Source organism: Lynx rufus, unplaced genomic scaffold, assembly GCF_022079265.1.
Source record: "Lynx rufus isolate CCGP_SWC_20201006 ecotype Redwood Valley unplaced genomic scaffold, mLynRuf1.p SCAF_15, whole genome shotgun sequence".
NCBI lineage: Eukaryota > Metazoa > Chordata > Mammalia > Carnivora > Felidae > Lynx > Lynx rufus.
The window spans coordinates 60,741,199-60,767,173 of NW_025814829.1; the positions used below are offsets into that span (position 1 = coordinate 60,741,199).

Consider the following 25,975-nt stretch of genomic DNA (forward strand, 5'->3'; position numbering starts at 1 on the left):
TTCTTTCTGGCACATCATGGATGCTTAATTTGCATGAAAACAACTAGTTTCTTTATGTATCTATAGACCAGTCATTTGGTGGGAATTTTAGTTTCTTATACTCTTATTTTGGTTCTTCAAGCATCATTTTCCATTTTCCTACCTTACGGCAGATTCATACCCTCCATCTTAAATAAAATCAGAAGTGAATAAACACTGCAAGAGATCTTACCCAGATGACTCAAGTATTTTGATAAAGGCCTAACTACAGAACTTTTGTGTTCACTCACCTTTGGCTTATGAATGTGACCGTTAAATGCATATCTAAACGAAAATGCCCAAATTGTGGAAATGTGGTTGTGTTCCAAACAGTTAATGATTCATTAATGGTTAATTTGTGTCCTTGTCATCAAGTCTACATTTCTAAAGCAAAATCATTGTAATTTTTAGCCAAGCTTGTAATACCAAAAATTACGGGGCCACCTGGGTGTCTCAGTTGGTTAAACATCTGACTCTTGGTTTGGGCTCAGGCCATGATCTCACAGTTTGTGGGTCTGAGCCCTGCATCAGGCTCTGTGCTGATATTATGGAGCCTGCTCGGGGTTCTCTCTCTCTCTCTCTCTCTCTCTCTCTCTCTCTCTCTCACCCTCACCACCACCCCTCCCCACTTATGCACGCACATTCTCTCTCTCAAAATAAAACTTAAAAAAATAATGTCAGGGCACCTGGTGGCTCATTCGGTTAAGCGCCGACTTCGGCTCAAGTCATGATCTCACTGTTCAGGGGTTTGAGCCCCGCACTGGGCTCTGTGCTGACATCTCAGAGCTTGGAGCCTGCTTCGAAATCTGTGTCTCCCTCTCTCTCTGCCCCTCCCCTGCTCATGCTCTGTCTCTCTCTCTCAAAAATAAACATTAAAAAATTAAAAAAAAATCAAAAATTATGACTCTTAACTACTTAGAACTGGTGGTGGCAAAACAAAAAAAAACTATGACTCTTCATTTGCAACTACATTATTATGTAATCAAACTTATAATTAAGCTGTTGCTGAAAATGACTTTACAGAAAACAAAGATGATCTGGCCAAAGCCAGAGTTCCTAGACAACTAATTTTTTCTAGTGACAGACATGATGGGTTCAGATGGAATGAGAAGTAAGGAAATAAGTTTTAGTAGTAAAGGAAATAAGCTTTAAAGGTAAACTCTGGAAAGGGTTAGTAGAAAGGATGAAGGTGAAAGTTTTCAGGTGATACCACAAAACCATCATTTTAGACTTTTCACATTCAAGTGAAATGTGCAGAAGAAATCAGGAATGCAAGCAAGTCACTTTACATAAAAGCTGTTATTTAGAAATGGGCTAAAATATTAGATAGCTAATTATTAAATACGTAACAGGGTAAAAGTAAAAGACGTAGTCCATGTTCTCAGACTTCTCACCTTCTTGGAAGTAAATCTGGGACATTCTATTCATGCTTAAAAAGTCAAGAGTCTCAGGCTGTTTTGAGTTTTCAGTCTGTACGTTAAAAAATGAAGTGATGCTAGGGGCGTCTGGGTGGCTCAGTCGGTTGAGCGTCCAACTTCGGCTCGGGTCATGATCTCACAGTCCGTGGGTTCCAGCCTCACATCAGGCTCTGTGCTGACAGCTCAGAGCCTGAGAGCCTACTTCACATTCTGTGTCTCCCTCCCTCTGCCCCTTCCCCGCTCATGCTCTGTCTCTCTCTGTCTCTCAAAAATGAATAAACGTTAAAAAAAATTTTTTTTTTAAATGAAGTGATGCTAGAAATAGGAAGATGGCAGTGGAGTAGGAGGACCCTAGGCTCAGCTCATCCCGTGAATACAACTAGATAACTGTCAAATCTGACAAAATACCCCAGAAATTCACCTGAAAACTGACAGAACAGACTCCACAATTAGAGAGAAGAGGTCACATTGAAGAAGGTAGGAAGTGCAGAGACCTGGTTTGGGGAGAAACGAATCCTGGCTGCTGCCGAAGGGAGGGAGCCATGGTCATGGAGAAGGGCGAGAGAGAGAGAGGAGCACACAAGGGAACTCATAAGAGAACATCTCCCCATTGGCTTAGAAAACAAGAGGGACTAAATTTTGTGAGTTCTTGGAACCAGCAGAGCTTGAAGACTGGACTTTTAAAGGTCAGTGGGAAATAGAGCCTGGAGGGCACTGCGCTGCTCTTGGAGAGAAGGCAGGCCAACAGCCTGGAGATAGATGACATGGAAACAGTGATCTGAAGAGCCCGTGGGGCACACAATGGGGAGGTTATTTGCTCTTCTTGGAGTGTAGCCCAGAGAGACCCCATTCATGGAGAGACCTCTCCGAGAACAAGAGTAGCTGGCTGGCACCGTCTCTCCCCAGCCCCTCAGCATAAACACAGAGCCACCTGTGGGAAGATACCGGCTGCCTAACCTGTGTACGCCAAGCCCCACCCCCGTGTGCTCTGGTGGGACTGCCCTTCTCGATCGTGCTTACCTTAGCCGCATTGTGGCAGCCCCTTTGTGCCAGAAGGGTAGCACAAACCCTTGCCCATACCACGTCTCCCAACCAGAGAGTTTTGCAAGGCCTCAGTTCCAGTGGAGGTCCCATTTCACAAGCAGATCAAAGCAAAACTGGCTAAAACTCACCACATTTAGGCCAGGGACTAAACTCTGCCCATAGCAGGCAAGGAGCGCCTCTGCAGACAACTGGCCTCAAGGACAGAGCAACCAGAACAGAGCAGCAGAGCACACACACCACACACTGGGGACACTCCCTGAAGTGCCAGGCCTTGGGCACTATATGACCTCTTCTTCATGAAGCCATTACTCTCAAGAGCGGGAGAGATAACTGGCTTTTCTTCTTTTTTAACTTAAGTTTTTTTTAATGTTTATTTATTTTTGATAGAGTGCAAGCGAGCAGGGAAGGGGCAGAGAGAGAGGAAGACACAGAATCCAAAGCAGGTTCCAGGCCCTGAGCTGTCAGCACAGAGCCCGACGCAGGGCTCAAACCCAAACTGCGAGATCATGACCTAAGCTGAAGTCAGACACTTAACCGACTGAGCCACCCAGGCGCCCCATAACTGGCTTTTCTAGCACACAGAAGCAAACAGAGATTTAGACAAAATGAGAAGACACGGGGATTTGTCCCAAATGAAAGAACAAGATAAGGCTGTGACCAGAGATCTAAGCAAAATAAATGTAAATAACATGTCTGATGGAGAATTAGAGTAGCAATCATAAAGATAGTCACTGGACTTGAGAAAAGAATGGAGGACATCAGTAGCACCCTTACCACAGAGATAAAAGAGTTAAAGAATCAGAGATGAAGAGTGTAATAAACAAGATTAGAAACACACTTGATGCAGTGAACAGCAGGCTGGAAGAAGCAGAAGAATTAATGAATGACGAAGGCATAGTAATTGAAAGCAGTTCAATTATGCAAAACGAGAGCAGACTTAGGCAACTCAGTGACTCCGTTAAATGTAATAACTTTGGGGGGCGCCTGGGTGGCACAGTCGGTTAAGCATCCGACTTCGGCTCAGGTCACGATCTCGCAGTCCGGGAGTTCGAGCCCCGCGTCAGGCTCTGGGCTGATGGCTCGGAGCCTGGAGCCTGCTTCCGATTCTGTGTCTCCCTCTCTCTCTGCCCCTCCCCCGTTCATGCTCTGTCTCTCTCTGTCCCAAAAATAAATAAACGTTGAAAAAAAAAATTTTTTTAAATAAAAAATGTAATAACTTTGGTATTATAGGAGTTCTAGTAGACAGAGAGAAGGAAGGAAGGGAACAAACATCCAGATCCAGGAGGCACGGAGAACTCTTCATCAAAATCAACAAAAACAGGCCTACATCAGGACATATTGTGATTAAATTTCCAAAATACAGTATTGAAGAAAAAAAATCTTAACAGCAGCAAGACAAAATAAGTCAGTAATGTACAAAGGAAAACCCATAAGGCTAGCAGGAGATTTTGCAACAGAAACCTGGCAAGCCTGAAGGGAGTGTTATGATATACCTAGCATGCTGAATGGGAAAAATATGCAGCCAAGAATACTCTGTCCAGCAATGATGTCATTCATAATAGAAGGAGAGATAAAGAGTTCCCCGGACACACAAAAACTAAAGGAATTCATGACCATTAAAGCAGCTCTACAAGAAATATTTAAGGGAATTCTGAGTGGAAAGGAGATACCAAAAGTGATAGTATAAAGGTAGGAAACATAAATGCAGTAAAAATGAATGTTTCTGTAAAAAAATCAGTCCAGGAACTCACAAAAGAGGGTATAAAATATGACACCATATACCTAACACGTGGGGAGGAGAGAAGAAAAGAGTGGGTTCAAACTTAAACAACCATGAACTTAATATAGACTGCTGTATGCAGATGTTATATACAAACCTAATGGTATAACGATCTATCAAAAACCACCAATAAACATGCAAAAAATAAAGGCAAAGAAATTCAAAGATATCAGTTAAGAAAATCAGACCGTGAAAGAGAAAGATGATAAAGGTTCAGAGAAAATCTTCAGAAACAACCACAAAACATGTAATAAAATGGCAATAAATACATATCTATCAATAATTACTTTCTAAATAGACTGAATGCTCTAATCAAAAGACTTAGGGTGTCAGAATGGATAACCCATCTATGCGCTGCCTACAAGAGATTCTCATTTTAGACCAAAAGACACCTGCATATTGAAAGTGAGAGGATGGAGAAACATTTATCATGCAAATGAATGTCAAAAGAAAGCTGGATTGGGGACGACTGGGTGACTTAGTTAAGCGTCCAACTCTTGATTTTGGCTCAGGTTGTGATCTCATGGTTCATGGGGTTGAGCCCCGCATCAGACTCTGCACTGACAGCGTGGAGCCTGCTTGGGATTCTCTCTCTCCCTGTCTCTCTCTGCTCCTCCCCAACTCACACTCTCTCCCTCTCAAAATAAATTTAAAAAAGAAAGAAATCAGAAGTAGCAATACTTAGGTCAAGCAGAGTCGACTCCAAAACAAAGACTGTGACAAGGGCAAGACACAAAAAGGTGTTATAATAAAGGGGACAATGCAACAGGAAGATATAACCGTTATAAATATTTATGAGCCAAACATGGGAACACCCAAATACATAAAACAGTAACAGACATAAAGGAACTAATCAATAATAATACGATAATAGCAGGGGACTTTAACACCCCACTTACAGCAAGCAGTGAACAGATCATCTAAGCAGAAAATCAATAAGGAAACAGTGACTTTGAATGACACACTGGACCAGATGGACATAATAGATATATTCATAACATTCCATCCTAAAACAGCAAAATACCCATTCTTTTCAAGTGCACATGGAACAGTGTCTAGAATAGATCACATATTAGGCTGCAAAATAGGTCTTGACAAATTCAAGAAGATTGAAGTCATATCATGCACCTTTTGTGACCACAATGCTACGAAACTAGAAGTCAACTACAATAAAAAATCTGGGAAGACCACAAATACATGAAGGTTAAATAACATGTTACTAAACAATGAGTTGGTCAACCAGGAAATAAAAGAAAAAAATTAAAAATGCGTGGAAACAAAGGAAAATGAAATTAGTCCAAACCTTTGAGATTCAGCGAAAGCAAATTCTAAGAGGGGAGTATATAGCAATACAGGTCTACATCAGGAAGCAAGAAAAATCTCAAGCAACTTAACCTTATACGTTACCTAAAGGAGCTAGAAAAAGAACAACAAATGAAGGCTAAAGCCAGCAAAGGAAGGAAATAATAAAGATTAGAGTAGAAATATATGATCTAGAAACTTAAAAACAGTAGAACAAATCAATGAAACCAGGAACTGATTCTTTGAAAAAGCTCATAAAATTGGCAAACTTCTAACCAGACTTATCAGAAATAAAAGAGAAAGGACCCAAATGAATAAAATCACAAACGAGAGAGGAAAAATCATAACCAACACCACAGAAATACAATTATAAGAGAGTATTATGAAAAACTATATGCCAACAAGTTGCACAACCTAGAAGGAATGGATAAATTCCTAAAAACATAAAATTACCAAAACTGAAACAAGAAAAAACAGAAAATTTGCACAGACAACTAGCAAAAAAATCAAATCTGTAATCAAAACAAAACAAAAAACTCCCAACAAATAAAAGTCCTTGAACAGATGGCCTCACAGGGGAATTCTGCCAAACATTTAAAGAAGAGTTAACACCTATTCTTCTTCTCAAACTATTCCAAAAGGATAGAAAAGGAAGAAAAACTTCTAAATTCATTCTCTGAGGCCAGGGTTTCCCTGATTCCAAAACCAGATAAAGACACCCCAAAAAAGAGAACTACAGGCCCAATATCTTTAATGAACACAGATGCAAAAATTGTTAACAAAATACTAGCAAACTGAATCCAACAAAACACTTAAAAAATCATTCGCCACGATCAAGTGGGATTTATTCATAACTTGCAAGGGTGATTCAGTATTCTCAAATCAATCAACATGATCCATCACATTAATAAAAGGAAGGCTAAGATCCATATGATCGTTTCAGCAGATGCAGAAAAAGCATTTCACAAAGTTCGACATCCATTCATGATAAAAACCCTCAACAAAGTAGGCTTAAAGGTAACATATACCTCAACATAGTTAAGGCCATTTATGAAAAACCAACAACTAGTATCATCCTAAATGGGGAAAAACTAGTAAAAGATTTTCCTCTGTAGTCAAAAAAAAGACGGGATGTCCACTATCACTGCTTTTATTCAACATAGTGGAAGTGTTAGCCACAGCAGTCAGACAAGAAAAAAATAAAAACATCGAAATCGGCAAGGAAGAAGTCAAACTTTTACCATTTGCAAATGACATGATACTATATGTAGAAAACTCGAAAAACTCCACCCAAAACCTGCTGGTCCTAAGATACAAAATCAGTATACAGACATCTGTTGCCATTTCTGTACACCAATAATAATGGAGTGGCAGACAGAGAAATTGAGGAGTCAGTCTCATTTACCATTGCACAAAAAATAATAAAATACCCAGGAATAAACCTAACCAAAGAGGTGAAAGATCTGTACTCTGAAAACTATAAAACATTGATGTAGAAATTGAAGAAAACACAAAGAAATGGAAAGACATTCCATGCTTATGGATCGGAAGAACAAGCATTGTTAAAATGTCAGTACTACCCAAAACAATCTATAGATTTAATGCAATTCTTATAAAAATACCGACAGCATTTTTCACAGAGCTTGAACAAAAAATCATAAAATTTATATGGAACCACAAAAGACCCCAAATAGCCAAAGCAATCTTGAAAAAGAAAAGTTTGAGGCATCACAATTGCAGGCTTCAAGTTATATTACAAAGCTGTAATAACAAAAACTATATAGACACAAATATAGACAAATATAGACACATAGGTCAATAGAACAAAATAGAAAACCCAGAAGGGAATCCACAACTATACGGTCGGTCAGTCTTCAACAAAGCAGGAAAGAATATCCAATGGAAAAAAGAATATCTCTTCAACAAATGGTGTTGGAAAAGAATGAATGAAAAAGAATGAAAGTCCATGCAAAAGAATGGAATTGGATTACTTCCTTTTACACAATACACAAAAATAAATTCAAAATGGATTGAAGACCTAAATGTAAGACAGGAAACCATCAAAATCCTAGAGAAGACAGGCAGTAATTTCTTTGACATTGGCCATAGTAACTTCTATGTATGTCTCCTGATGCAAGGGAAACAAAAGCAAAAATGAGCTGTTGGGACTACATCAAGATAAAAAGCTTCTGCACCGTGAAGGAGACAATCCACAAAACTAAAAGGCAACCTACAGACTGGGAAAAGATATTTGAAAATGACATATTCTGTCAAGGGCTAGTATCCAAAATATATAAAGAACTTACAATACACCCCTGAAATGAATAATCCAATTTTAAAAACGGGCAGAAGACATGAACAGACATTTTTCCAAAGAAGGCATACAGGTAACCAGTAGACACATGAAAAGATGCCGAGCATCACTCATCATCAGGGAGATACAAATCAAAACCACAGTGAGATACCATCTCATACCTATCAGAATGGCTAGAATCAACAACACGGGAAATAAGTGTTGGCGAGGATACAGAGAAAAAGCAACCCTTGTCTACTGTTGGTGCAAATGCAAACTGGTGCAGCCACTCTGGAAAACAGTATGGAGGTTCCTCAAAAAGTTAAAAATAGAGCTGCCTTACGATCCTGAAATCACCCTACTAGGTATTTACCTAAAGAGTACAACAATACTAATTCAAAGGGATATATGCATCCTATGTTTGCAGCAGCATTATCAACAATTAGCCAAATTGCAGAAAGAGCCCAAGTGTCTCTGGACCGATGCATGGATAAAGAGGATGTGGTATACATATGCAGAGGAATATCAGCTATGAAATGGAATGAAATCTTGCCATTTGCGATGACGTGGATGGAGCTAAAGAGTATTATGCTAAACAGAATAAGTCAATCAAACACAAAAACCATATGATCCCACTCCTATGTGGAATTGAAGAAACAAAACAAACGAGCAAAGGGAAAAACAGAGAGAGAGACAAATAATGAAACAGATTGTTAACTAGAGAACAACACACTGATGGTTACCAGGGGGGAGGGGTGGGGGGGTTGGTGAACTAGGCGGCAGAGAGCGAGGAGGGCACTTGTCGTGAGGAGCGTCGGGTGTTGTAGGGAAGTGGTGTCTCACTGTATTGTACACCTGAAACTAGTGTCGCACTGTATGTTCACAAACTGGAATTTAAACTAGAACTTCAACAAAAATGAGGCAATGCCCAAACAAGGTTTTAGGAGTTTGTAATATAGGGTATTTTAATGTTTCTGTTGGACAAAGTAATGGTGTTAAAACAGAACAGGTGCTGTTGCATGTAAGACCTCAGTTAAATGCATTTCTAATGGCCCCTTACTCTGCCCTCTCCACCTTTCCTATGAAATATCCCTCTTCTGTGAAAGAATACCTTTTAGGGCAGGGAGACCTTGTTGTTCATCACTGTGTGCAGTGCTCACCATTGGCTCATCAGAATACATCGCTCTTTCTCTTTCAAATGATAGGACAAAAAAAAGTCGGAGTCATAGTCTAGTCCCTAAGAGTGATGTCTAAAACCCATTTCCTCACATCTGCTGCATTCTTCCGGTATAAATAGGTGGTAGGATGGTCTGTAAGAGCTAGTACTTTGCCTTCAAGCAGCTTATAACATTTAAAAGTTTAAAAACTAATGTGACTGGATTTGGAGATTTGTTACAAGACTTAAATATAAGTTGCTCTATGTATCATACAGTACTGATTTTCCTATAGGAGTGTAGAAGAGAATCACCTCAGACTGAGGTGCTTAAGAAAGCTGGGGGTAATCAGTTGAACTTACAATGTATTTGCTGAAAACCCTGAGGTTAATAAAGAGTCCTATACTTAGGTTGGCTGAATTGGAGGTTCCATATAAAGCGATTGGAAATAAGACTAGTAAAGTTACCACCATACAGTTACCATGAATATGGGGTAAGAATTTGATCTTTATAAGAAGGAGAGAAGGTTTTTGCAAAGGATAATGGCATTGATTAGATGATGCATTAGGAAGGCAACTCTTTATAGTGGTGTTCAGGATGAAATAGAGGGGAGTTTGGGGGAAACTGAACAAATGGAGAAGACATTATGGGAGAAGAATCTATAGGATTCTTATAATTATGAATTAAGGACAAGAGATGACGAAGAATTAGTATTTCCGAAATTCTGAGTTGGAGAGATTAAGAAAATGATATCATTAAAATAGGAAAGTCAGGAGAAGGAAACAACTTCGAGGAAGATAAAGTCAATTTTGATTGTTTTCAGACTGGGCTCACCCTAAGACATCTGGCTACAGATTTCCAATATGCTTTTAGAAACATTCCAGAAAGGTTAAGGTTAAACATATAAATTTGGGGATTTAATTTCTAGTCAATAAAGCCATTAACGTTGAGATCTTTCTAAGGAGAAAAGAAGGATAATAGTGAGAGCAGCATATAGGAGACAGAGGACAACCAGGAAAATGTTTTCATAATCAGCAGAGGGTTTCGGTAATAAAACTTTTATTTCCCTTTATTTACATTCACTCACGTTACTTGAAATAATCCTCATTCACTAATGTTCATTTGTGTGAAGTAATAGCTTATACTGATTACAACATATTATATTCCAGGCATTGAGTTGAAAATTCACTTCTACAATATTCTTTTTTAGTTATCCCAACAGTCCTATGAGGTAGGATTATTATTCCCATTTCATAGGTAGGGATAAACAGAGTTAGAAGGGGTAAATGACTTAGTCCAAGTCCCAGAGCTGATGAGCAGTGAGCTAGGATTTGAACCCAGAAATCTGTTTCTGAGTCTGACTCAGAAATCAAGTTCTTAGTCACTCTGCTGTCTATGTCCTACCTCCCCAACTTTTTAAGGACCGTATTTTAGGTATCTTCTCTGTCTCCAAGTATGTCCCCGCATAATAGTATCAATAAATATTTCTGGATTAATTACTATAAAGAATTTGGGAGGAGAGGATTAGATCTGCCAGAATAACAACATAGACTGAAACTGGACTTTTGTAGTTCAGTAGTTATTTTAATAAACTGTGGTTTCAGGGGCGCCTGCGTGGCTCCGTCGGTTAGGCATCCGACTTCAGCTCAGGTATGATCTCACACTCCGTGAGTTCGAGCCCCGCGTCAGGCTCTGTGCTGACAGCTTAGAGCCTGGAGTCTGCTTCAGATTCTGTGTCTCCCTCTCTGTCAAGGGAGACAAGACAGTCAAAGGGCAAGACAGTGTTGGGCTGGGGGGAGTGAAATTTTAAGGATTTGAGGTTGGAAACAGATAGCAATGATTCTGAAAAGGAATTGTTGTAGGAGACCCGGGGCCCAGTGGAACTTAAATGGCAGGAGTTTGTAACTGACCAAAGTCTTTTTTTTTTTTCTTTAACCCTTCCCTTCCTTAATTTTTTGTAGCCAATAAAATGGACCTAATTTTAGTCAAAAGTTGAGACTTAACGGGAGACCACAGGAGTAAGGGAATGTGAACGTACTCAAGGTGTAAATAAAAACAAAATTACAAGAGATTGTTTTTTATTTAAAATGTTGAACAACAGGGGGTGCCCGGGTGGCTCAGTCGGTTAAGGTTATGATTTCATGGTTCATGAGTTTGAGCCCCTCATCCGGCTGTCTGCAGTCAGCGCAGAGACTGCTTGGGATCCTCTGTCCCCTTCTCTCTCTGTCCCTCCCCTCGCTCTCAAAAATGAATAAACGTTAAAAAAAAAAAAGTTAACGTATCTGATTTCCAGAGTTAATGAAACACATTGGACTTCTTAAGTTCCTGGAATGTGCATAAACCCAGATCACTGAGCTGTGCTAGACACTGAAGCAGACTGCTGGACGCCCGGGAGCCTGGCCATTTAAATGAGAATGTGGTTTTCTTTTTTTGTTGTTGTTAACATTTGTTTACTTTTGAGAGAGAGAGAGAGAGGGAGGCATGAACGGGGGAGGGGCAGAGACACAGAATGGGAAGCAGGCTCCAGGCTCCGAGCTGTCAGCACAGAGCCCGACGTGGGGCTCGAACTCATGGACCGCGAGATCATGACCTGAGCCGAAGTCGGACGCCCAACCGACTGAGCCCCAGGTGCCCCGATAATGTAGTTTTCTTTATCGCCACCATGTAAGTGTCTTTTTTGTATTCTAGAAGGGGTCATCTTCCTCCATCCCCACTTACTCTTTATACTGTAGGTCAGATGATGAAATCAAAAGGTGGTGGTCCCTTGCGGTGTCCAGAGTTAAAGAAATTTGAAGGAAACAGCCTCCTACACAAGCGTTCTTACTATTTTCTAAAGCCATTTTCCTTTAAAAGGCAATAAAATTACATACGTGGATATAGAGCCTAAAAATATGTAACTGACTCGGCGGGGCAACGTCTTACAGCGATTTTATCGCTTTTAGCATTAGATTCTTTTTCTGGTCCTCCAGTACAGCGTCCTATCTGAGAGAAGCAGATCCCTTGTCAGGGGCCTCTTTAAGATACACAGATATAGATACATGAATTTGACTCCTGGGGAGTTTAAATTCTAAAAGCCGCTAAAGCAAAGTTCAAGGTTTAAATTCATCGGCTGTATGCATCAGATACATCTTGATTTACCTGAAATATACTTTCCTTATTACTATTCAGTGGCCTGAATTTTATTTATGAGAACAGCCAGCCTTCACAAAGGCAAATAGTGTTCCCCAGAGTGTATTAGAATACACTTGTAGACGTTGCAGATTTCAACTCCATTTTTTATTCCTTTGTGCAGTTACAGCTTTCTGTAAACCAGTGTTGTTCTTTCTTCGTGAGCACGGTACCTTCTTTTGTAGATTTTCATCTGCTGGCAGTCCGGACCCTAGTCTTGCCCTGGTTTTGAAGGAGATGTAATAAAACACAAGCTTTCTCTTGATAAATTCTGAAATGTGGAGTGTGTCTTATTGAATATAATTTGAAAACATTTCCTTTTTTTAACGTTTATTTTTGAGAGAGAGAGAGAGAGAGAGAGAAAGCGCTTGAGAGTGGGGGAGGTTCCAAGAGGGGGCAGTACAGAGGATCTGAAGCAGGCTTCTGTGCTGACAGCAGGGAGGCTGATCCAGGGCTGGATCTCAGAACCGTGAGATCACGACCCGAGCTGAAGTCAGATGCTTAACCAACTGAGCCACCCATGTGCCCAAATTTAAAAACCGATCTAAGATCCTAAGAGTTGCATCAGTCAAGGTAGCCTTAAGACAGTTACGAATTTCAGTCAACTTTAACTGTTTCCCTTTGTTATTTTATTGACCATTTTAGAATACAGAGGAGCTTTATTGCAAGATAACCCTGATTTTCACAGAATATTCTACTTTAAACTTTCTAAATGTAGTATGCTTCAGTACATCTAAAAAGGGTATGTTTTGTTTTTGTAAGATAAAATGGCAGAATCCAATTAATGAGAAATCTTTTTTTTTTTTAATTTACATCCAAGTTAGTTAGCATACAGTGCAACAATGATTTCAGGAGTAGATTCCTTAATGCCCATTACCCATTTAGTCTATGCCCCCTCCCAAAACCCCTCCAGGAACCCTCTGTTCTCCATATTTAAGAGTCTCTTATGCTTTGTCCCCCTCCCTGTTTTTATATTATTTTTGTTTCCCTTCCCTTATGTTCATCTGTTTTGTTTCTTAAAGGCCTCATATGAGTGAAGTCATAGGATATTTGTCTTTCTCTGACTAATTTTGCTTAGCATAATGCCCTCTAGTTCCATCCACATAGTTCCAAATGGCGAGATTTCATTCTTTTTGATTGCTGAGTAATACTCTGTTGTATATATATACCACATCTTTATCCATTCATCCACTGATGGACATTTGGGCTCTTTCCATACTTTGGCTATTGTTGATAGTGCTGCTATAAAAATGGGCGTTTGTGTGTCCCTTCGAAACAGCACCCCTGTATCCCTTGGATAAGTGCCTAGTAGTGCAATTGCTGGGTCGTAGGGTAGTTCTATTTTTAATTTTTGAGGAACCTCCATACTGTTTTCCAGAGTGGCTGCAGCAGCTTGCATTCCCACCAACAATGGAAAAGAGATCCTCTTTCTCCACATCCTCACCAACATCTGCTGTTCCCTGAGTTGTTAATGTTAGCCATTCTGACAGGTGTGAGGTGATATCTCATTGTGGTTTTGATTTGTATTTCCCTGATGGTGAGTGATGTTGAGCATTTTTTCACGTGTCAGTTGGCCATCTGGATGTCTTCTTTGGAGAAGTGTCTATTCGTGTCTTTTGTCCGTTTCTTCACTGGATTATTTGTTTTTTGGGTGTTGAGTTTGGTAAGTTCTTTATAGATTTTGGATACTAACCCTTTATCTGATATGTCATTTGCAAATATCTTCTCCCATTCCGTTGGTTGCCTTTTAGTTTTGCGGGTTGTTTCCTTCGCTGTGCAGAAGCTTTTTATTTTGATGAGGTCCCAGTAGTTCATTTTTGCTTTTGTTTCCCTTGCCTCTGAAGACGTGTTGAGTAAGAAGTTGCTGTGGCCAAGATCAAAGAGGTTTTTGCCTGCTTTCTCCTCGAGGATTTTGATGGCTTCCTGTCTTACATTGAGGTCTTTCATCCACTTTGAGTTTATTTTTGTGTCTGGTGTAAGAAAGTGGTCCAGGTTCATTCTTCTGCATGTCGCTGTCCAGTTTTCCCAGCACCACTTGCTGAAGAGACTGTCTTTGTTCCATTGGGTATTCTTTCCTGCTTTGTCAAAGATTACTTGCCCATATGTTTGTGGGTCCATTTCTGGGTTCTCTATTCTGTTCCATTGATCTGAGTGTCTGTTCTTGTGCCAGAAAAATCTTAATACTCTTTAGAAATCATGTAAGTGTGTGTGTGATTAATGTTAGATTAAAAGAGTATTATTTCTGCAGTTCAAGAGTGAAATTTTACCAATTTATCAGATATAAGTAATTTGAACTTTCCTAACTGTGACCGGCTTTAATTTGTAGATAACTGAACAGTTCAGCAAACCTTTTCCCACTTGTTGACATGCAGGAGTGCTGTGGGAGACCTTTTGAAAGAAGATATTTAAGAATGTGCTTAAATTGGGGAAAATGGAAGATGGGCATCGAGGAGGGCACTTGTTGGGATGAGCACTGGGTGTTGTATGTAAGCGATGAATCACAGGAATCTACCCCCAAAACCAAGAACACACTGTATACACCGTATGTTAGCCAACTTGACAATAAATTATATTTAAAAAAATATATATATATATATGTTTAAATTTTTATCACTTTCACTTCTTGTAGGATGCTTTGAAAACGACCTATATCTCACTGAAGATTTTGTTTGTTTTACTTTTGTGCTTTGTCCGTATACGTATGTATTCCAGGGTCAGTGATGAAAAGGACGCACGAGGGTATCTGCAGGCCTTAGCTTCTAAAATGACTGAAGAGTTGGAAGCCTTAAGGAATTCCAGCCTGGGTGCACGAGCAACAGTAAGCTCAGCGGTTTTGCGGGGAGAGTGATCACCTTGGGTGGGTCTGGCTAGGCTTTAGCCCACTGTGAAGTTTCTCCCAAGAAATCAACAAGTCCACGTCTTGGCCAGTTTGGGAAATCATAGCACATCACTGCCTCCCTGTAATTTGCAGTAGGTAGCCATTGTTGGTAATAATGACGAAAAATAAACTCATCTGTATGTGAATCTACACCTATTTCTGAATCAGTGAAAAATGATACATTGTCACAAGTCGCCTTTCGGCTCTATTGTGTTATTAGAGAAGGTTAGTGCCTTTAAGTAGTTTCCAAATTTATTTGCACTCCCGAATTGGAATGTTAGGGATAAAATAGGACGGAGCTAAAACCAGTCGTATTATTTGATAGGATATGCCCTGGAAAATGCGTCGTTTTGCAAAACTGGACATGTCAGCTAGACTGGAGTTGCAGTCGGCCCTCGATGCAGAAATAAGAGCTAAACAGGCCATCCAAGAAGAGTTGAATAAAGTTAAAGCATCTAACATCATCACAGAATGGTAAGCTTGGGGAATAGACTCTCCTAGAATTATTTTAAGTTGGTCTAGAAGTATTTGGGGGGAAAGTTCTATGTTTAGCCCCTACCTATCACTCTGCCATAGATCTTTTACAAATGAAGGTTCTCTTGGTGATAAATTTAATAATGGTAAACATATCTTAATTATCACTGTTTTTGCTGTTCTTTTATGTAGTACAAAAAGTATATCCTCTCCACAGTCTGAGACAATTACCTGATGAATATATTCCTTCAATCCTCATCACAACAGTAGAGCAAATTATACTCTGAAGAAATAAATGATACAATGAAAATCTTAATTAGATGGGATATAAACATGGTTCAAGAATAAGTCAGAGAAACAATAGAAAGTTCTGGTCACAAATCAACATATAAATAGAAAAATCCATTTGGTGCTGGAAAGCAGAGTCCCAAAGGCATTCGATCGTGAAAAGAAATACGGTCCCATAAATTCAGTTTCTAATGGTGTGAAGCCTTTTAGTGCTTCGACTGTAATCACTCATATTCCGAATCGAATCGGAGGTCAGGCACCCGGCACCCCAGCTGAATTATAAACTCTTGTTGTGAATAATCCAGACATAAATTAAGTACGCATTGCCTAAATGTGCTAGTGTGACACCGAAAATGGGAGAGAACGCTTTCCGGAGCCGGCGAGTCGTCTCGAGCCCAAAGCGCCGTTGGGTGCAGTTCCCCAGGTTCTACCTGGACCGAGCGCGCGCCGCCTTCTCCCGCGTGGGACGCGGGACCGTGAGCAAAGCCAAAAACTGTAGACACACTCATGAAAATGCTCCACTTCCGTGGCTCTGTGTAAAAGAGCCTCACCAAATTCTAAATTTGACCTGCAGTTTGAGGACATTTTAAAATTGAATCATTTAGGGGCGCCTGGGTGGCGCAGTCGGTTAAGCGTCCGACTTCAGCCAGGTCACGATCTCGCGGTCCGGGAGTTCGAGCCCCACGTCAGGCTCTGGGCTGATGGCTCGGAGCCTGGAGCCTGTTTCCGATGCTGTGTCTCCCTCTCTCTCTGCCCCTCCCCTGTTCATGCTCTGTCTCTCTCTGTCGCAAAAATAAATAAACGTTGAAAAAAAAAAAATTTAAAATTGAATCATTTAGCTCCAGGTCAGCATCTTCTCTAAAAAGCCAGATCCAAGGTGTCTCAGGCTTGGTGGGACACGGGGTCCCTGCCTGCTCAGCCCCGCTGTCATAGAGCGAGAGAGGCCATGGACCGTCCGTGAACGGACGGGCCTGGCCGTGCTCCCGTAACACTTTATTTGCACAAGAGTAGGTGACAGGGCCGATTCATCTGCCCTGCAGTGGTTCGCACTTCCCTGATTTGACATGACTGACATGGAAACCAAGAAACTCCAACCACGTACTTACTGTAGGATGGCTCCCTAAAATAAGCGATAAAAATAATGACGTTTTTCCTTTTTTTCCCTTATTGAAGTAAACTGAAAGACTCCGAGAAGAAGAACTTGGAGCTACTATCAGAAATCGAGCAGCTAATAAAGGACACTGAAGAGCTTAGATCTGAAAAGGGTATGAGAATGTGTTTTGCATCAATCAGGGCTGCTTCTGTTCTGAATCCATTCTGTCGCACGAGCGTCAGCATCTTGCACGGGTCGGGGAGTTATTCACGCAGCAGCACTGGCGCTTACTGATGGATATGTTTATGCTCACGTCACACGCCTCACACACACACACGTGCACTAGCCTGGTCTCTGAGTCATTTTGTTGTGCTCAATATACATTGTTTAAAGAATTTCGTAGTAACAGAAAAACTCACTTTGCCGTAATTTGGACCATTTTTCCATAGCCACAGACTGTTACACAAATAATGTTTTTGTGATCGGAAAAAACTATTATTTTTATAATATACCTTACACTATTTTCAGATGTTGTAGGGGGCTTCACTCCCGGGGTAGTTGAGGAACAGTGTATGAAGTAACCAAAGATTAATCCGGTGTTAAAAGGCAGTTCAGGGATGAACTGTTGAGGCACTCCATTGCTCTCTTCCATGTCTGATTCTTCAGTTGCCTGCCCTGTGGGATTTCTCAGGATCCATTCCCATTTTCCTGAAGGCATTGCCTGAACATTAATGAGTCTTAACATGAACAGGAATTCCCGAGAGCTTGGGAGTTCCATTACAGGAACTTCCTCCACTTTCTTTCCATAATGTGGGCATTCAGAATGTGAAGATGTAATACAGAGAAATTCAGAATGTTATTTTCCCAGTGAAGGGATCCTCTTACATCCAGTTATTAGAAATCCACCATCCTGACAAAGTCCGTATTCCTGACCGAATAGTGGACGAATTAACGGCTTTACGTCATGCTTCCCTCTAACTTCTCGGTCGTGTGACGCACGTTGATGGTTGGGTCTCTGTATCTGCTTTTAAAATTGTGGAGGAGAGGGTATCATACACGTGAAGGATTTGACATGAAAAAAAACCCTAAAAATAGCAGATGTTCAAGACATTTTTTATTGATGGCATTTCCTAGTAAACAAGAAAGGAAGGAACCCAGAAAAGGCAGATTAGGAATTCAGATTGAGCACAGGGCTTCTCACCAAAATGAGACTCAAGCTGAGTTTTCAGACATGAATGGTGGAAGGGAGCTGCACTATTTAGTGAGCAGAAGACAAAGAATATACAAGACATGTAGGACCTGTAGCCCTGAAGGCAGTCTGTACAGAAAAGACACCAGTGCAGAGTATGACTCTGGTGTCAGTGGTGGCGTCATTGTTAGCATGGATCTAAACTTGCGAAAGAAGTAACTCAAGTCTATCACTCTGCTTTATGAAGACACGTTAACCTGCCCCTTGTACTTGGATTTTGAACATTGCAGAATAATCAAATTTCACTTTATGTTGTAACATAACGTACTCTACTGCTTAAATAATGTAATGTGATATTTACATAACGAGGGCCAATTTGTTTTTTCTGTGTGTTTACTAGTATATGCCAGTATCTGGACAAGGTTTGGCACCTAATGGGCTCTCAGTAAATACGTATTGATTGGATGAATTTCTGAACGTAGTACATCATCTGGCGAGATTATTGTGAAAACCACACAAATTAGTGGATGTAACTTCCTAAGGATATGGAAATCAAAACGGTGTGCTTGATTGCTAGCATTTATCATTGCCTGTATATTTTAAGAATTATTTTGGAAATTACGCATTTAAAGTTAATGTCACAGTGAAGAAATATGCAGAAACTTTTAAAACTTCATCTGAGAAAACCGAGGGTTTGAGTGCCTCATTTCGTCAATAAAACAATACCTGAAATCAGATTGAGGCCTTGACAACCGATTTTTCATAACTAAATACATTTGTTGTATCACTACTTTACTTTCTTGTAAGAGGTCATGTATATTAGTGTATACTCTGTGTGCAGTACAGGTGTTTCAAAACAGAAACCTTGTTTGGTGATAAATTAGCTTAGAAAAAACAGAACCATATTTCAAAGAGTCTCTCAACCCTACCACGATTTAATGTGTTTTTATAATGTACTCTAAGGGAAAAGAAAGAAATTCGAGAACTCAAGTAAGTCAGGAAAGAAGCGTGTCGTGGAGACTGATAATAATCGACTGTTAAGTGATATTTCAAGAAACATTAATACGTTTTTTTTTTTTTTAATGTAGAGTTAATAGGACTGATCAGCCTTAAAATGAGGTCGTTTGTGAACAGCTCTTAATAGATTCAGACAGGAAAGGTTATCCGTGAGAATGAGTTTAAATTGTTCTAGTTTTAAAAAACAGTTGCTGCTGTCTTCTAGGTATAGAGCACCGAGACTCACAGCATTCTTTCTTGGCATTTTTGAATACGCCTACCGATGGTCTGGATCAACTTGAAGTAAGTACTGAACTTGTGCAAGTATTCTTTGTGGTCAGTTTCAAATTCAGGTTGTGATTTAAAATTTGTTGGCGGTGAAACGGTTTTATCACTTCCCACATAAAAGGACCTAGAATCTTCTATAAACAAAAGCCTATTAAGAAAGGAATATGTTCTGTATTCTTATGGAAATGGTGATCACATGTATATGTAAGAAAAATCTAAGAAAGGTCTAAATATGAGCATCCCAAGATTTAAAAGAAATTTCATCCCTTCCCCTGGGAGACCGGAAATGCAGAACAAATCCTAACTTTTGAAGTAATGTTGACACTTTTGTTTTTTCTCCCAAGCATAGAGCCACAATTAAAAAAAAAAAAACGGTGAAAAAGGTCAATCTCAGGATAGAGCAGTGCTGGTTCTAGCTCCAAGTCAATTCAAGTTTTTTTAGGAGTTTACAATAGGCATACTTTTTGTTACAAGTATTACCTAGAGAGTGTTAGGAAGATTCCATAATAATGAAATAGTGACTGTATGCCTGTCAGTTTCTGCTGCTTAAATTCTTTGCCGGGGGGAAAAAAACCAAATTCATAAAGTATATTTTCGTCCCAGAAAATTCACGTTAGTGATTATACCTCTATTAAACAAATAATCTTGTATCTCTGCACAGAGCACTGTTAAAGGTGCCGGAGTTAAAGTAGTGGCCAAATAGACCGCGCCCTGCTCTCCTAGAGGTTACGTTCCAGTGGGAACAATTAGAGGCAGAGAGATCCCGTTACTCCTCAAGTGTTTCATTTAATTTGATTATTAATGATCTGCCATGCCCTTCACCTTATTACGTTTTGGGTACAATATATGCATTGTATTTCATTGCTTTGGGATAGGGATCAGCTTTTAAAAGTAATTACTGGAGTTCTAAGTTTCGTGAGCAAGTGACAATGACTGCTTTTCTCATTTGTTTGTTTGAATTAATGTCATTTGCCTTTTAATTGTTTTACAAGATTTTTGATTTATTATTTGTTCTTATTAAATTGCTTCATCCATATTTTCTATTCTTTTTATTGCTGTATTCGTTAAATAGGATTCCTTTTCTTCTTCCTCATCTTCACTGATTGATTTTTTGGATGACGTAAGTCTTTGATTTTCAAACCATCAGTGAATTGAATTGAAGAGTTTTGCCTAGTAATGCATTCAGTTTTAGAATGATCACACCTGGTAATTTACTTGTGAGACAAAATTTGCTTCTTTCTTGTCTGAAATGAAACAAAGGGTTTATTTTTATTAAACATCAGGAAGTGAATATGTACTTTGAGAAATGCTTTGGCCGTCAGGAATCTGGATTCCCTTTCTTTGCAACAGTTCTGAAGACTGGAATGCTTATTTGATTATTGTCACTATGTGGATCAATATATAAAAGTGCTCATTTTTCTTTTCCATGGCAATTTCTGTTTCACGTTCCCCTTTGCAGCATTTTGCTATTTGATTTTTATGTTAGTTAGAAGTAAACGTCTGGTAATAAAATCAGAAAAAGTGACGTATTAAATCTTTCAGTAGATTTTATTGTAACATAATAATTGAGTACAAATCAATTTTTAGTGCTGACAGAATTTCTCTTCTAATGTGGAAAGTGATTTTAGTTAACATATGTGCTACATGCACTATAAATTGACTGCATTATCATTTTCTCTCCTAAATTAATTCTGTAGATTTGATCATTTAGAAGTCCCTAATGTCTTCACTCTCTTTACTGAAATGCCACCTGTCCGCGTTCTCTCTGTTCCACATTAAATGGCACAAAAATCCCTGTCATAAGGCATTTTGTTGTCCTGTTGAACATTTAACCTTTCTAGAAACTGGAAAATAGAGTGGGTTCAGATGCAGATGTTCTGCGCAGAACCCAGTTTTTAAACCTGGGGCGATTTTTATGTTTTATTTTTTGTGTTCTGTTAAACATAATTCTTACATTCAGAAGAGTACTTTGCATAATTTTCCACTCAAGAAAACTCCTGATTTCCACTCAAGAAAACTCCTGATCTAGGCTTAAACATTTTTTTAACTGATTTTTTTTTCTGCCTTTGAAATATCATACCAAAGTGTACTATGTTCCATTCTGAATGGAAACTATTTCATCATTCTTGAGACGGTCCTAGTTCACTCTACACTGTGGTAAAAAGAGAACTCTCTTGATGTACAACATTATTTCATGTTACCATCTACTGCATGTTTGTACTAAAATGCTCAAGATGTTATTTCCATAGAAACATCATTCACTTGAAAGAGAAAGACAAGGAAGTTTGAATAAATTCTTTTAATGGTTCCTTCCGCTAGAAAACCATTTCCTTTCTCTTTTTCTAACAAACCCTTCTCCCCGCCCCCTCCTCTCCCACACAAAGCTCTGAATGTAGAACACGGGAGCCCGGGTGTCCTGTGGCCGACGGGCCTGCTACAGGGACACCCGCGTGGCCCCGCTCTGTCCGCTGCCACCCGGCCGTAGTGAGGAAGCGTCCCGCTTTGACGTTCCTCCAGGACTCTCTTGTCCTTCGCCCACCGGCGCTCAGCCTGAGCTCAGTTCACACGGACCACCGAGTCTTAAACCGGCACAAAGGAACCCCTGTTACGCAGCGAAAAGGAGTTGAGTTCACACAGGCTGAATCTTTCTGATCCAGGCGCCAGCTCTTAAAAAGCACGGTCTCTGCTCCCGAGGTTCCCCTTCCCGCTTACTGGGCAAGCACGTAAGGTGACCCACATCCTGCCTCCACCACCTTCCAGGCGTGTGGCTGGGAGCAAGTTACCCAACCTCTCTGCGCCCCAGTCTGCTGGTCAGAAGAACAAGGGTAATAACAGCGGTACCGACCCATAGGTGGTTTGAGGACTTAAGGGAACGGCGAACGTGAGGCCCTCGCCCTGCTGTTGCCTTACTCGTCATAGGCCGTTCACCCCCTTCCCGAGTTCCTTTAGCTTCCTTTCTTGTCCAGGAGTCTGTTGTCGCCTGAATGTCGCCTTTAGCCCTCGAACCACCTTTCCACCCCCACCCGCGCGGGTCACCGCACCTTCCCCCTGAATCGTCAAGTCAGGTCACCGCTGTGCGGTGATTTTTACACGTCAGGGACAAGGCCGGCAGTCAGCTCCCATTTTCAAACGTAGTTTGTCTTCTTACTTCATATTCTACGGCCAGAGGCTCTTTCTGGTTAATGAGTACGACCGCTCTTCCCAGAGTCCTCATTCCGTTCACCCTCGAGGCCGTGGGAGGAGGAGGTTTTTGAAAACCAGCGTCCGGTCCTCAGAACGCTTGCGCTCAGCAGCTGAGACGCGAGGCGCAAAGCTTCAGTTCTCTTCGGCATTAGGGATCTTAAGGAACAGAGTGAATTGTGATCTTTGTGCCCACGCTCCTCGGAGTGTTGTGCGGGGCCGCCCCCGACAGCGAGCAGACTCTAACCCTCAGCCACCCCGCACGACTCACCCTCGCGTCCTTCTTCTCTGGCGTCGGCCTCACTGCTGCAGAAGGGAAGCCGGGCACGCCGCGGACCCGGAATTTGAATCGCAGGCAGGAACTCGTGGGTTTAGGAAGGGATAAAGCTGAGGTGGAGCAGGATTGCAGAAAGCAAGTTTTCTTTGGCCTCCGCACGCCATCGACCTCCTCATCTGCTCGCCAAGGCCTAGCGACCTCGTTCTGCCCTCTGGTTTTTTAGAACCAAACCACCGGCCCCTCCCCGCCTCCAGAATCACCTTTGACTTCCTTAAGTTCAGAATTCAAGCGAATGCTAGAATCTGGGCACACTCAGAGCAGTTTCCTTTTAAGTTGCACAGTTTACACAGGTCTTGCTACGCGTAGAGTTTCCAATAAGCACGGCCTTGACGGCGGAGCAGTGTACGGAGGTTCCTTCCTTCCCTCTGATTCGGGCGAAGCACCTGCTCCTGTGACTCAGGAGAACTCAAGTGGTTGGGCTTTCCTACGTGCATAATCATGAACTTCTTCTGAAGGAGAAAAGAACTTGGGATATATTCAGTCCATGCTTCTGGCCACCATTTATCACCGCCTTCTCCCATTAGTAAAGTGGGCTGTCTGCTGTCCCATTAGGGAAGTTTCTGGACTCTCAGTCTTTGGGGGAATAGGGAATTAGTGGCAACGGGGTACGACACTATTGAGGGCAGATAGAAGGCGGGTTAATTCATGTTAAAAGAAACTGATGTCACTCTGACCACTTTGTCTCTCGGGTCAGGCATTCCCACGTATGGTGAGACACCAGTGACCACAGGGTAACCTCATCTTTTCTCCCAACCCCACACCCCAGTCCTAGACTGCCTGGGGTGACTCCATATTGGCCCAGCCTCCAGGTCCCGTACAGGGTGAGGGACAGGTGGAGCTCGGCAGTTTGGCCTTTCCCTCATCTGTTCCCTGCATCCCAGGGGCAAGAAGTCCAGGGATGACCACACCACGCTTACAAACTTCCCATCCTGGTCAGTTCGTTTTCTTCTTTCCAAAGGAACCAAAGATAATACTTGGCTTGACTGTATTAAAGGTAATGCTAATTATGGTCATCTAAATGAACCACTTGTTGTTGTATTTGGTAAACAGATTGTCGTTTATTAAATCTGTGCCAGGTAGGTTTTGAGTTTTATTAAATTACGATTCTACACTCTGTTCATTTGGGCCAAGTTCACACACAAAAATGGGAATTGCCCATTTACCTGGCAAATGAGAATTTGCCAACTTGCTTTTTGGATGCTGTCTTAACTCTAGTGTGCCGAGGAAAGAGTAGACCAAGGAATTAAAGGTCAGACATAAAGGAATAGAGTTAGTACCATTGGTCCGACTGTCTGATCCTCACAAACCCTGTTTTCTTGTATCCTGGCCAATTCCGAGAAGCCAGCAGTCGGAGAATATTGACAAGCTAGTTCTCCTACTCCTCGTTTTGGCCTCATATTAAAATCTTGCTACGATGTCCTGAACTATTTAATTTCAGTCCCGGCTCCTAGCTTCCTTCATTCATCTCTTCCCTGTAGAGATCTCTTGTCTCTCCCCTGGCTTCTTTCATGTTCTGTCATCACCAGTCACAGAAATCTGAGGCTTTGCAGCATTGTGTCAGCTGGATCTGGGGCAAGTCGATCATCCATGAGAATCCGTGGAAGACAGAATTTTAAAACATACATTTTAAAGATCTTTTCATCCTACGACCCACACTGGGTGTAGATCCTGCTGAGAAATTATGGCATTTCTGATGTTTCCTCCTTCAATTCTTTTTTTTTTTTTTTTACAAAACTTCCATCCACATGTTAAATACAACCCAACTTGAAACTCACGTTTCAGGAGATTGTCATATGCAGCCCTTCTCTCATTTAGGCAGGATTCTATCTTAATTATATATACAAGATCTGTATTATATTCTCATACATTGAGGCAGTCTAGAGGGAAACACCCATGACCACCCAGACTTTCACTCTTCACTCTCCTGTTTAAGAAGACCTTTGGAATTCATTAACTGAATCTTAAAAGCTATTTGCCAAATCCGTGTCTATAAGATAAAGTACTTCTTCTGGTTTCTGCTTGTGTGCCTCCTTCTACTATCAGCCTGAGCATTACAGTGGCGACCGAGAGACCTAGGTAGAAAAGGCATAGTTTTAAAGGGTATATGATTAGAGAGGAAGGCAATGTACTGGCTTCTCCCGGGCTGTGAGACCAGTTCCACTGTTTGTACAAAACCGTGGTTGTGTGTCAGTGTGTAGAAGAGAGAGCGTAGTGTGTGTTCCTGTAATTGTATCATCAGGAAGCGGCCTAATTTCCCCTTCTTGTTGAAAACAGAAAAACAGCTGTCTGGTTTCTAGGTAGACACTTTGGGAAGAACATTATCACTATGATTTAGTATCATTATTAGCTTTATACAGTGCCAGCTGAGACCAGGTGTTGTCCTTCATACGCAGAGATGGTTTTGAGAGACGTTTTGACTTGTTTTTAGTATGGTGGCAATGTGTGTACTTTGAACTAGTCATGCATTTTTTCACGGATTCAGCACACCCCCAACTCTGCTCTAGAAGTGTAGAAAGATAGCCAGAAAGTCAAGGATTCTCTGTGTTAATCCTTGCATGGTGGTAGCTCCAAAGACGTAGCAGATGGAGACGTAGGCCGCAAAATGCTTATCATCTTGTTAGAAAAAATAAATCCATGGTTACGTGCTGCGCCATGTCGAAAGTGACAGGTGCCATAAGAAATATTTCAGTTAAGTATTGCAGCATTTCAGAAGGATTCATTCAGTACTTATTAAGGATTTTTAAATTGATAGGCTTTATTACGATAAGCATGTTACACTGTTTCTTGCCCTGAAGAATCCGAGTCTGATGGAAAAACCACATGTGTAAATCAATAATTATAACACGATTGGGAAAATCACACTAATAAAAGATATGCACTGTATATCATAGGAGTATAAAGGAGAGATACCTGACTGAGCCAGGGGGCTGCAGAAAGGCTTTCTGAAGGAACCAGTGCCTGAGTGGGGTCCCCACGGATAGATGAGTATGGTCCACGGAGTCCAAGAGGAAGGCGTGCTAGTTACACACTGGACAAAGAAACACAAATTGCTTAGGAACCTGCAGGCCTTCTAAT

At 40.9% G+C, this 25,975-nt stretch overlaps 1 protein-coding gene across 1 annotated transcript in view; it reads left to right on the forward strand.

The window, feature by feature from the left end:
- CDC42BPA (CDC42 binding protein kinase alpha) overlaps nt 1-25,975 on the forward strand; it is a 270,725-nt gene that overhangs the window by 188,254 nt on the left and 56,496 nt on the right. Inside the window, exons 19-22 of the mRNA XM_047076475.1 lie at nt 14,890-14,995; nt 15,381-15,529; nt 16,991-17,082; nt 19,322-19,398. Coding sequence (XP_046932431.1) covers nt 14,890-14,995; nt 15,381-15,529; nt 16,991-17,082; nt 19,322-19,398 — 424 coding nt within the window. The remainder of the gene's footprint in view (nt 1-14,889; nt 14,996-15,380; nt 15,530-16,990; nt 17,083-19,321; nt 19,399-25,975) is intronic.